Source organism: Urocampus carinirostris, chromosome 9 (assembly GCF_059441175.1).
Source record: "Urocampus carinirostris isolate Australia breed hairy pipefish chromosome 9, RoL_Ucar_1.0, whole genome shotgun sequence".
Taxonomy (NCBI): domain Eukaryota; kingdom Metazoa; phylum Chordata; class Actinopteri; order Syngnathiformes; family Syngnathidae; genus Urocampus; species Urocampus carinirostris.
This window is the reverse complement of record NC_142357.1, coordinates 23,228,794-23,241,243: the sequence shown is the minus strand read 5'-3', so window position 1 is coordinate 23,241,243 and position 12,450 is coordinate 23,228,794. Positions and strand designations below refer to the sequence as shown.

Genomic DNA, 12,450 nt, shown 5'->3' with positions numbered 1-12,450 from the left:
GACCGGGCTTCCTACTGCGCAGCCGCTACTGCGCACGTTGCATGACAGGTGCACGCGCGCGCGAACCGTCCATCGAGCGAGCCTCCATCTTGGGCATCCGAAATTCGTCCACTTCTCTCCCAAAACAACAACATGCAAAAAAGAGACGCCGCCAAGATGCTACTTGGTCGCGGGGATGTGACTCTTCTTTAAAGATAGAAGCCCCGCCGTGGAAGTACGCTTTAAAGGCCCCCGTGGGTGTAAAAGGATGGAAAGGAGCAGCAGCTACTGGTCGGGAAGCCGACGTTAACGACCATTAGCACAAGCTAGCTTATGCCACACGGTCCGGTTGGGAGTTTTTCAACAAAAGTCTGACAGGTAATGAATTCAACTTTCCCTTTTTGGGACCTGCCGTTTGTAATGTTTACGTTTGTGCTGGCCGCCATTTTAGGGAGGGAGGGGGTGTTTGGGGTTCTTGTGTACGTGTTTGCGTGTGCTGGCACCACCATCCCCGCCCTTCCCCAACATGGTGGTCGCCGTTTTCTCTCCAATGCAGCATTTTCTCTTGTATATATGCATCTAGAAAGCTGTTTTTGTTTGTTTATCCCGGAGCTGACACACCTGCACAAGCTGATAGAAGAACTGTGACGTTTTACCAGGAAGGCACTTGACAACAGACCTCCACCAAGGTCCAAACTTGTTCAACTGCACCTTTAGGGTATATAACAATACATATTTGCATACGTATTTGATCTAAATGCATGACTGAGATCAACTCAATTTAGGTGGATTGCGCGGTTTGTGTTGTCCGAGGTACCATCAAAAAGCCAAAAGTTACATATGTTCTCTAATAATAGCGTAGTTTATATATCCTTAAAACGTTGAAAGTCAAATATTTTTCGATAAAATATGTGTTAACATTGCGTGACTGAGTTCAAAGAGCCTTTATAGTTTTTTTACCCACCATGCCTATATGCATTTAACTTACTTTCAGCAAGGCTGTTCAGGGCGGAACACATAAGGAATGGGGTTACCCGGTGGGTTGGACTTCATGCTCGTCCCCACATTTTTTTTCTGTTTGTATTAGTTTCAAGTAGAGACCAAATGCCCACCCAAACTCCAAGAAAGATGAAAAAAGAAGTCAACTCGAGCGCATCTAAGAAAGGAAAATACTTGCACGGTATCATGAAGGAGCTGACAGAGGCTGCAATGATGACAAGCCAGGAGACAGAGAGTCACAAAGTTCCAAATTCCGTACACCTCCTTTAATAATTGCAATTCCCCTTAAGTGATTAAAAAAAAACGAAAAAAAACACAACGCAGCACCTATTTCCTTACAGCCATACAAACTATGTAGAATAAAAACATAACGCTTGATCAAGGATAACATTTGCTAGTGTACTGCGACAATATTAGCAATCTATGATGACATTGTTATCTGCTACCAGTGACCGAGACGATCCGTATTTGAGACAAAATGGATAAGACAATATCGGTCTAAAGAAAAACGAGGTTTTTAAGTTGTTCTTCCCGTATAAAATTGTTATATGGCATACACAATTTAAAATGATAAAAAAAGTATAAAATACAGGGGAAAACTTTAAGTTATCAGGTATGGCCTGTTTATAAATAGTTTAAACCACAAACACTGCACCAAAAATTAATGTCCACTTACTACTCAGTTTTCATTTTGTTAAGTTAGAAATAGGAGTGGCTTTATTGCCATTTAAGACACCATAGTAAGAATTATTTACAATGAGATTAGGTGTGGTAATCCGGGATAGACATGTTATAAATACTTAAAAGAGGAAAATAAGAAAAAAGGGGAATGTTAGGATAAATAAGCTAAAATATTTACAAGGTAGTGCTTGAAGAGTGGCCTGAATTGTAAGTGCATCAGAACAATAGGAATGTAAATGCAATGGAAAAAGTGCAATGACATTTAGCAGCAATACTCTAATAATATTCTAAAATAAATCCAGGAACAAGTTTTGATTAAGATGTCATATATGACAAGGAAACAAAACAAAATGGAAATTTGTGCCAATAAATACTCAAATAGTTTGTATACTGGTACATACTGACATTGCTTTTTAGAAAAATGGGCTATCTACCATCATACATCCCTACTAAACTGGACAATTTTTCTCTCAAACAGCCGCTCTGATAGCATACTTTAAAAGTTATACCCAGCAATTGTACTATATAAGCTCCAACTGGTATTTATTAAGGAGGGATGTTGAACAAAGAAGTTTATTGCCTAAATTGAAAAGACCGACATTAGTATAGTTTCAAAATCTTATATGTACCTCAATGTTTGGTGATTATTTCTGTGTTAGCCTTGCCTGGCATTTTTAATCAATGTCACTGTGTAATAGGCTTTTTTCCCCCAAATGAGCCCCAATGTACTTATTTGAAGCGTGTGGCGCTATGTTATTACCCTCGAGTTATTACTACACGTCATGCTTCTCTTTTGGACTCCGCTACTCCGACACAGTCAGCTTCGGTAACCCACAAATGGGTTATACAAAATTCCAAAGCCTATGGCCTTAAGTAAAGGCACAGTGAGAGCATAACAATTTAATTATTATTTTGAGGATTTTTCAAGGGGCCATTTATCATTGCTGGCAGCTTTAATATTGTATCGTTCTGTCAGAAGTACTATTAATCACAGGACTCAAAAAATACAGAGAGTCTGCTATTCCTGTTGCATTCAAAAGTGTGTACTTAATTTTTCATTTTTTGCAAAACAATGTATGTTATCTCCGGTCAAAGGTGCAGAGGGAAGTGCAACTGTCTTGATCAACACCATTCATATGTGTCATCTACAGCGTGTGGTAATATAGTAATGCCCTTGAATTTTTACTACAGCTCATGCTTCTCTGTCAGACTGCCACTCCGACAAAGTCAGCTCTATAAACACTGACGTGATCAAACAGAACGAGGGCGATCCCGTTCATTGGTCACTGAGAGACGACTTCAGCTAGAGGCAAAGTCACTTAGGAAAGATTTCTGGTTGGCTCGCAGCTTTGAAGGCATGTCCAGCGACGTTTTAATTATTTGCTAAGAGCGTTTTTCTCTATGAAGCGCAGTCTGTCACTGGCATCAGCTGAAGTTGACAACTAAGCCTTAATTGTTTTTTAATTAACCGACTGAATGAGATGCTACCTGTTACAAAGCTACAATTGAGGGTTAGAGGAGTATGTGGGAATTTTGTAATCATTTTTCATTAAATATTTCAATGAACCTTTGAGTAATAGTGCATTATTCCTCCTTTAATCTTAATAAGTTTTCACCAAATTTCACAGCGGTACCAATGATTACATTGGATTTCTCATAACTTCATTGTATTTTTTAGATAACACTTGATTTTAGATAACTGGGAAAAAATCGTTTTCGACATCTAACACATTTCTTTTCAGAAAAGTAGCAATGCATGGGTTAGTAAAGGAGATGACAATCAGATATCAATTGTATTTCACATGTAAAGATTAATAACTATAAAATGCTACACATATTTTAACATTTAACTTTTAAGGTGGGGTGCGTTGTTAAATGTCTACATAAGACTTGAAAAGAAGATATTTATACAATGCGTTTACAATGCCCAACTAAGTTCAAAGAGCCCTTATGCTTTAGTTTTTACCGCGCCTATTTGCTTTTTTTTTTTTTTTTTTTTTAGCAGAGGTGTTCAGGGCGAAACACATTAGGTTTGTGGAATGGGGTTGGGGGATAGTTGGAGAGTGACGTGATGCTTGTCCTAGCAGTTTTTCCCCCATTTGTCAAGTGTAGCATGAAAATGGTGAAAGTAAGAAAAGACCTGCTTCTAGTAGAATCCAAACGTCAACCCAAGCCCCACAAAATAGGAAAAAACAAGTTTATTCGAGGGCTTCTAAGAAATGCACATACATGGAAGCGCATCATGAATAAGCTGACTGAGGCTGCAATGATGATACAAGCCAGGCAGGAGATGAAGGCAGAGAGTAACAAAGTTCCAAATTTCTTACTTATTTCAGTTATGCCCTGTCTTCACTGAATCATAAAGACACTAGAAAAAAATGTATACATCGTATTTTGTATGTATATAAAAAAAAAAAAAGGTAAATTAAGTAAATACAGGACTGTGCTTATCAGTGAATACAAGTACAAATACTTAATATACATCCAATGGCACTGATACTAATATCTCACCTGTAGCAAAACAAGATTACTTGATGAGCCAAGGAACATATTTAACATAATGTTTCAGATTTACCAAGATCATTTCCACTTCTGCCCTGTTTAATGAAGCGGCATTGACCTTTCCGAGGCAAAATAACATCAAATGCTGTGTGCAGGGCTATGGGGACGACTTCTGCTTACGAATATTATGATAAACGAGCAGCTGTGAGCATGTATTGAGGTCTTGGCCGACAAAGTCTGCCTGGACAATAAACTGAGCATGTATTGAGGTCTTGGCCAACAAAGTCTGCCTGGACAATAAACTGTTATATTAATGCCCGGTATGCAAGTTTGTCTGCGACATTCCTATACTGTTACAATGGCCACTGCATCACACGGTCGATTTATGCTGCGTACACAAACTGCATCCTAATAGATTTGCTGTGTTTTCAACCTCTCGCATGGATTGGCTGTACGATAAACACAGGATCAAATTGTATTGATGACAGGGGCACTGCTTAGCATGATAGTCGCGTACTACACTGTGCTGTTGCTAAATGGACACTAATTGAAGGTGTCCCCATTTGGAGGTCACATTGCTCCAACAGAGACTGAATTAGGAATCGGTCAAGGTACGCAGGTTGATAGCAATTGCATTTGGAGAATGGCACTTAGATATATTCACATATTTAGATGATTGCCAGACCTAAGATGAGATGCTATTACCTTGAAGTAAAGTTTACAAAGTCTCGATCACATCAGGAAGGATAGTTTGATTATTCCCTCTACTACCAATAAATCTTTTGAATGTTATTTTTATTTTTACATGAATAAAACACTTAAATGCCTGAAGATAGCTGAGATGGACTCCAGCACCCCCGTGACCCAACTGAGGAGAAGTGGTGCAGATAATGGATGTATGGAATGGATGAAAACACTTAAATGTCATTTTTTGCAGTTGGTGACTTCATTTAATCAAGAAGCTTGTTTTTTTCATTGACCAATTAAATCAATGTACTCTGTATATTCTTTACCTTATGAATGTCATATATTTTATGTTGACAATATATATTTGTTTGTTATTGCTACATCCATTGCAACATGGTCAACCTTTTTATTTTATTTGTTATTTCATAATATACTTTACATTTCTGGTATTTTATTTTCAATTTAATGTTTAGTTTGTTATTGCAACATCCATTGCAGCTTGGTTATCCTGGAAGAGGGATTGCCTGTTGTGCGGTCCTTTCTTTAGTTTTCTTCATTTTCGTCACATTGAGGTTTTAGATCAGGTGACGGTTTTAGATCAGGGGATGGTGTAACAATAATCTGTAGTTTGCAGTAGTCTGTGGTTTGTGCACCCCTTTGAGACGCCTTGTGATCAAAGGCTATACAAATAAACATGACTTGACTTGACTCTCATGTCTGTTTTCGTTTTATATATACTTTTTTGCATTTCTAGTAAAATAAACATGCTTTATGCTCCTTTTTGGGTGCCAATTTGGGGAACTATGTTGCTATTGATTACTCCTCTCATCTTGGTTGTTTTACCCTGTTAAAATACGACAAAAACATCTTTTTGTTTTTAAGCCTCTTAACTCATATTACCCCCCTGCCAGGTTCCACTCAACACACAGAATGGGTGTCAAGAAGTCGCTGGTGGTCTTTCTCCTTGTCCTGTGCGTTTGCTTCCAAGGAGCATCCGCCAAAGAAAAGGGAAACAAGAAGGGCAAGAAGAAAGGGAAGCAAGTTTACTGCCCGTCGTAAGTACAACACGCTAACACAACTGCAATACAAAACTTGCTGCAGCGCGGTTAGATTACAATTTGAAACCCATAGCGGCAAGGGGATTTTATTGACTACAGATGGGAGGGGGTAGGCTGCAATGGCACCAGTATAGTACAATATATATTTAGTTCATGTGGTGTTAAAAGCCAAAATTAAAAGACCACAGTACTAAAAACATATTTCTAATGGGACATATCCTAGGTGGTTTTCTTAAAAAAAAAAAACACCTTGACGCAGTATTGGCTCTTTTTGAAACATCCAAATGTGGTATTTAATTATAAGACAATATTAAAGCGCATTTAACTACAAAGCCCACAGAATAAGGTTTGGATTGGATGGATGGGATAATCTGACAGTTTTTGTTTGATCAACTAAAGTGGTAAATGGCTCTTTAGTGTCCCAACCAGCCCCAAGTACTCTCTCGATACATTCACAAGTATAAATGCCTATAAGCACTTACTGTAAACAGTATAGATGGTATATTTAAAGGCTACCTTAAATAGTAGCAAATGTAATGTAAGCTGTATGACATACTTCTCGTCTCTTATAGAGCCACTTGGTTCCACTTTATTGCAGCGGTTGTTAAAAGAGTGAGGCTGAGGGAAAAAGGATGTTTATCTGGCGGGAATTATGTGTTTTACTTTGATCATGGCAAGAACACACACACAAACGGCACACAACACTTTTCCACAGCTCTCACGCCAATTCTGTGTGCAGGATAACGTTTATATAATGACATGTAAAGTGCTTGGAGAAGGGGGGCGCAAGGATTCTTTGGCAGGAGCTTTCATTGCCACCCACGGGAGGAGGCTTTTCTCCTCTCTGCTCTCCTGCCAGACCTGCTTCTGCTGCCTCTCCGCCTCCGCCATTCAAACATCCGCACTGTCTTTACATGTTGCTGTGGCTGGCTAGAAAAAGCCAAGGGGATTTTTAGCGTGCGGATCCTTGATAAGTTGAGATCAAACTATCAATCAAATGAAGGGATTCATAAGCTAGTTTTTCTACTCCCGATTCTAATTTAGAATCTGCATGCATATTAGGTAGACAAAACATATTCCATTAAAAAAAAAAAAAAAAGATGAAACAATTTCGTAAGGCGAGACAAACAGTCTCTTTATACGAGCATTTCCAAACACAAGAGTTTCGGTATACGAGTATTATTTCAAACAAAATTAGACTTTGCTATACGAAGAACGAGGAGTCTCGCTAGAGACCACTTGAAACGCCTCACCGCTTGTCTCTCTCTCTCTTTCTCACTCTCTCTGTCACTCTCACTCTCTCACTCTCTCTGCCCATCTCTCGCAGTTTTGAGGTCATGAGATCGAACCTTCCTGTGGGGAGTTTGTATATCCTCCCCGTGCTTGCGTGGGTTTCTTCCGGGCACTCCGGTTTTCTCCCACATTCCAAAATCATGCATGTCAGGTTAATTGTCACTAGGTTTGAATAAGCAAGAGAGTGGTCTGTCTCTGTGTGCCCTGCGACTGGCTGGCAACCAGCTTAGGGTATCCCCTGCACACTGATAGCTGGGATGGGCTCCAGCACCCCTACTGGGGATAAGCGGTGCAGATAATGGATGGATGGATGGATGGATATATACATATGTAATATAATATATATGTCGATAAACCAACCAGGGGGTCCAATGTATTAGACCTTGTGTTTTCCACTGACAGATATCTGGTTAAAAACATTGACGTTGGGCCGAGTTTCTCTACCAGTGATCACGATTCTGTTACTTTCCAACTTAACCTGGCTCTTAAAAAAGATACCGCTGCTCAGAACTACATAAATTTTAAAGACTGTGATCTACATGGCATGAGATACTTTCTGTCTAGTGTCAACTGGTACCTCTTATTTGATAGTTGTGGGAATATTGAAGAAATGTGGGCAATATTTAAATCTGTTGTTTACACTTTGATATCTGTATACGTACCCTCAGTTGCTGTTACACCTCACGTCAATCGTGATATAGCTGAATTGCATAGGCGAAAGCAGTTTATTCACAAGCTTTATAAACGTGATCAGTTGGCATACTTGGAAAGTTATCAAGATGCTTCAAGGGAACTGCGGAGGGCCATCAGGCGGGAAAGGGTGGCTGAGGAAAATAAAGTTTTAGAGGCTAATAATACTCGTAAATTCTTTTCATACATCAACCGTAAACTAATTTCTAGGGCATCTATTCCCAACCTGAAGGCATCTGACGGTACCGTTGCTACAGATAATGCTGACAATGTCCGTATATTAAATGATCAGTATGCCAGTGTTTTTGGTCGTGACAATGGGGTTTCACCCGACTTTCCCAGCAGAACCTCAGCTGTTCTAAATTCTGTGGAACTTTCAAAGGAGTTAATTCACAGATACTTGATAAAACTTCCCAGCAAATGTTCAGCCGGCCCTGACAAAATTCCAAATTTCTTGCTTAAAAAGCTAGCTGACTTTCTATGTGAACCATTATTTTACCTGTTCTCTAGATCTTTTGAGGATTCACAGCTGCCTGAGGACTGGCTTAGTGCTATTGTCATACCGATTTTTAAAGGGGGGAGCACAACAAGTGCAGCCAACTATAGACCAGTTAGCTTGACTAGCTGCGTCTGTAAAGTGTTTGAGAAAATTATCTCAGATGCCATATGGAAATTTATACAGGAGCACAATCTTTTTACGTTTAAACAACATGGGTTTAGGTCCGGACATTCTACCATGACTAACTTAATAGCTCATTTGAATAATATTACCAGTATGTTTTTTGTTCACAATATGGCTGGTCATGTTGTTTACTTAGACTTTTGCAAGGCTTTTGATAAAGTGTCTCATAACAAGCTTTTACAAAAACTGAAATGCTATGGTATTCGGGGAAAACTGCTTGAATGGATAACAGCATATTTGTCAAATCGTAAACAATGCGTAAAAATTGATGATGTTCTTTCAGCGTGGTCGGAAGTTTGTAGTGGGGTACCGCAGGGCTCAGTACTAGGACCATTATTATTTCTGTTTTTTGTGAACGACCTACCTGAGGACATTCAAAGTAGTGACATCTCAATTTTTGCCGATGATGCTAAACTGTCGGCTTTCTTACCAAAAACCCAGGTGACAGGAACAATTGATTCTCTCCAAAATGACATTAAATCAGTTTTTCTTTGGTCCGAAAAGTGGCAACTGCAATTGTCATCTCATAAATGCTTAGCACAGTCGTTTTTACATGGTTCTGTTCCGCTGTATAACATTAATGATCATGATTTGCATGTTGTTACTGAACATAAGGATCTGGGTGTCACTCTTACTGCAAACTTAAAGTTTATCACGCATATCGCCAAAATTACCAACAAAGCCAATAACATAGCATCAAACATTTACAGAAACTTTTACAACAAGAACCCAGCATTCTTAGTTCGAATGTTTTGCGTTTATGTTAGACCCGGGTTAGAATATAACAGCGTTGTGTGGAACCCTTACTTACTCAAGGACATTAACCTACTGGAAGGAGTTCAACGACGGTATACGAAGCGGATACCTGGGATGCACAGCTTGTCATATCCGGAAAGACTACAAAGACTGAACTTGGACTTTTTGGAGCTCCGTAGAATTCGATTTGATTTCATTTTTGTGTTCAAAGTACTGCATGGAATGATCGATGTGCCTTTTGATCAATTTTTTGAGTTCTGTCGTGTTGATGGTTTACGTGGTCACAGATATAAGTTACGGGTGCCTAGACCTACCAGCAACTTGCACGGAAACTTTATTTCTTTCAGGATACCAAAAATTTGGAATTTTTTGCCTGACCGGGTTATTAGTGCAAATACGGTGCAAACCTTTAAGCAAAGGTTGGCAGAAACAGATCTGTCAAATTTCCTTAGGGGAGGGGGCGTAAGGTGACCATATTTGGCCATGCTCACTCTCAGCATTAGTTTTTCTTTTTGTGTCATGTTTTGATTAATGTATCCAACAATACCTTCAATAAACAATTTCATTTCATTTCATTTCATTTCATATAAATACTGAAGACAAATCCCCTAGTGGGAGTTAGCTAGACTCAAGAACGCATTCACTACACATTCATTCTCCTTGGCTCTTTCCAACATGACACTGAACATTAATCACAAAGCACAACAAAGGGTAAGTTGCTGTGCCATGCAACCCTTCATTAGCCGAGAGGCCTGACAGCATACACTGGTTTACCCCCTCGGCATCATGTGCGTCGATATCTTATCAATATTCCTTACTATCTTTCGCAATTCACATCTATCCCTTGCACACAGTCTTGCACACACTCTTGCATCCATTAAATTAACGGACTTCACATCCAGAGCACGTTTCACCCTATCCATCTTTCCATTCTATTTCCCACCACTTCTGCATTACATAATATTTTATTCAAAAAGGCCTTCATCCGAACATAAAACTACTACAGGCAAAAAAAGTGCTATACATTTTTTAGGTGTAGGTTTATTTAAAGTTACACAGGGATGTGATTTTTCCGACTATAGTCGGAATTCCGACTTTTTCACTTGCGTAGCAAACAAATCCGACTGTCTCACTCTTTCCTTTATTGCTCTGGCGCACCCTGGTGGCCGTTAGAAAAATTGCATAAATTGGGCACATCGTTGCACAAGCTGCAGGGTCTGAACTGCATTTGAACTGACCTTGCAGTATTTACAAAAAAAATCAGGTATGTGGGCAAATTATTTTGTTATTTAAATCTTCTAAAGATGTTAAATTATTAATTTAAGCATGGTTTTGGACAAGTAAATTGCTTAAAACCCAGGAGCTTTGGGGGGGCATTGCCCCCCCTCACTGGGCTCTGCCCTGGGCCCCCAAACCCCCGGCTAGGTTTCAGACTTTTTCTCCTCACCTCAATCACATCCCTGGTTACAGTTACTTCAACTTTAACTATACAGTAGATGCTTACTTATCATAAACAATCTCATACCTTTTGACCTCAGCAAATTGCTCCCCCCAATAATGATTGCAAATCTTCTTATTTTAGCGATAATAAACCTAACAAACACAAAGGAGCATCTTTTTACTCAAAGCAAAACAGAAAATATTAGCAATTTACAATGACATTGTCATCTGGTTCGCGCCTCGGCCGAGACATACCTAATTGGTATAATGGCGGCGCCCTCTGGCTGCGGCTGCATCGACTCGCTACAACGGGTCAGGTGTATCGACATTTCGTTCTGTGTACATTGTTACAAAGAATGACAATACAAAGGAAATTATTATTATTATTATTATTATCTGCTACCAGTAAAAGAGTTGATCCAGCTTAGATCTGTCTTTTTAAAAAGAAAAAAAATCACACAAAAAACCTGTTACACGGTGTACACAGTGTGAAACGATCAGAAAAGGTATACAATACTTGGAAAACATATAAGTTGATTTTTGTTCCTCTTCTTTGTAATCGCCCCACCTTCCCCCACAGCACATGCATACATTCCTTATGCCGCTCATAATAAACTTGCATTTTATTTTGTTAGCATCATCTTTTTGATCTTATTACTGTGTTTCTTTTTGTGTAATTTCTGTTTACATGTGTCATGAGTGATCAGGAAGATGTGTTTTATAGCTGTTTACTTAGATGCTTTTGGAGGACAGGAGCGGAAAAAGTAGTTCAATTATTTTATATCGGGAAGATTTGCTCAATCCACGAGCAATTCGGGTTAATAGCATGATAATGGAACAAATTATGCTAGAAAGAAGAGGTACCACTGTGTTTGGACAACCAGGGCTAAAGCCAGGGTGTTGCAAGGGAAAGTTACCAAAAACAGAAGCATAGTTATTTGACCAGCTGCTGAGAGCAGCGCCTATAATTGGGCTTGTTGAATGATATAAGAGCATATGTCACAATTCGACAAATCTAGACAGCCTGCTTAGAAACTCATTTTGTCTTTAAAAAGTAGCCTTGGAAAAATATCATCAACGTTTGTGTAATGCTTTATTTGTACGCAGGCACTCAAGAGACACACCTACTCGTAGATGGAGTTTGACATAAATATGATTTGACTGTAGCCTTTTGAAATTCAGACGTTCTCTTAGGCCAAAGGACAAATTGCATCAATTTGTCCATTGTTCGGGTGGTCCCATTTAAGCCAGACGTTTATTAAATCCAATGTCGGTAGTCAGTTCTGGAATCTTAATTAAATCAGAGTGTAGAGTGCCGAGCATTAATGTGACGGCTCCATCCTCTCTCTCACTCTCTCCTTTCCCTTTTTGGGGGTATTTGCAGGCAACTGTCATCTGAGGATCTGGCCCGCGTGCCTGCCAATTCCACAAGTAACATCTTGAACAGGTTATTGATCAGCTACGATCCCAGAATACGGCCAAACTTCAAAGGCAAGTCTGAATACTTCTTCATCTCTGCCATCTGTCTGTCAGTCTGGCTTTTACAAAGGCCGCTGGATTGCCGCTGCCATGCTAATTTCTCAACAGCTAGTCAGAAGATTTTCTGAATTCATCTTCATTCCGAGCAGGGATCAAGGAAAGCTGTAGTGTTTCCAAAACTCTCACACTCGCTTATATGCTGTG

General features: G+C 39.4%; 1 protein-coding gene across 1 annotated transcript in view; it reads left to right on the top strand.

The window, feature by feature from the left end:
- The window catches only part of glrbb (glycine receptor, beta b), a 29,769-nt gene continuing 17,319 nt past the window's right edge, over positions 1 to 12,450 (top strand). The window contains exons 1-3 of the mRNA XM_088343283.1: positions 1 to 357; positions 5,760 to 5,903; positions 12,152 to 12,258. Coding sequence (XP_088199409.1) covers positions 5,779 to 5,903; positions 12,152 to 12,258 — 232 coding nt within the window. The 5' untranslated portion in view covers positions 1 to 357; positions 5,760 to 5,778. The remainder of the gene's footprint in view (positions 358 to 5,759; positions 5,904 to 12,151; positions 12,259 to 12,450) is intronic.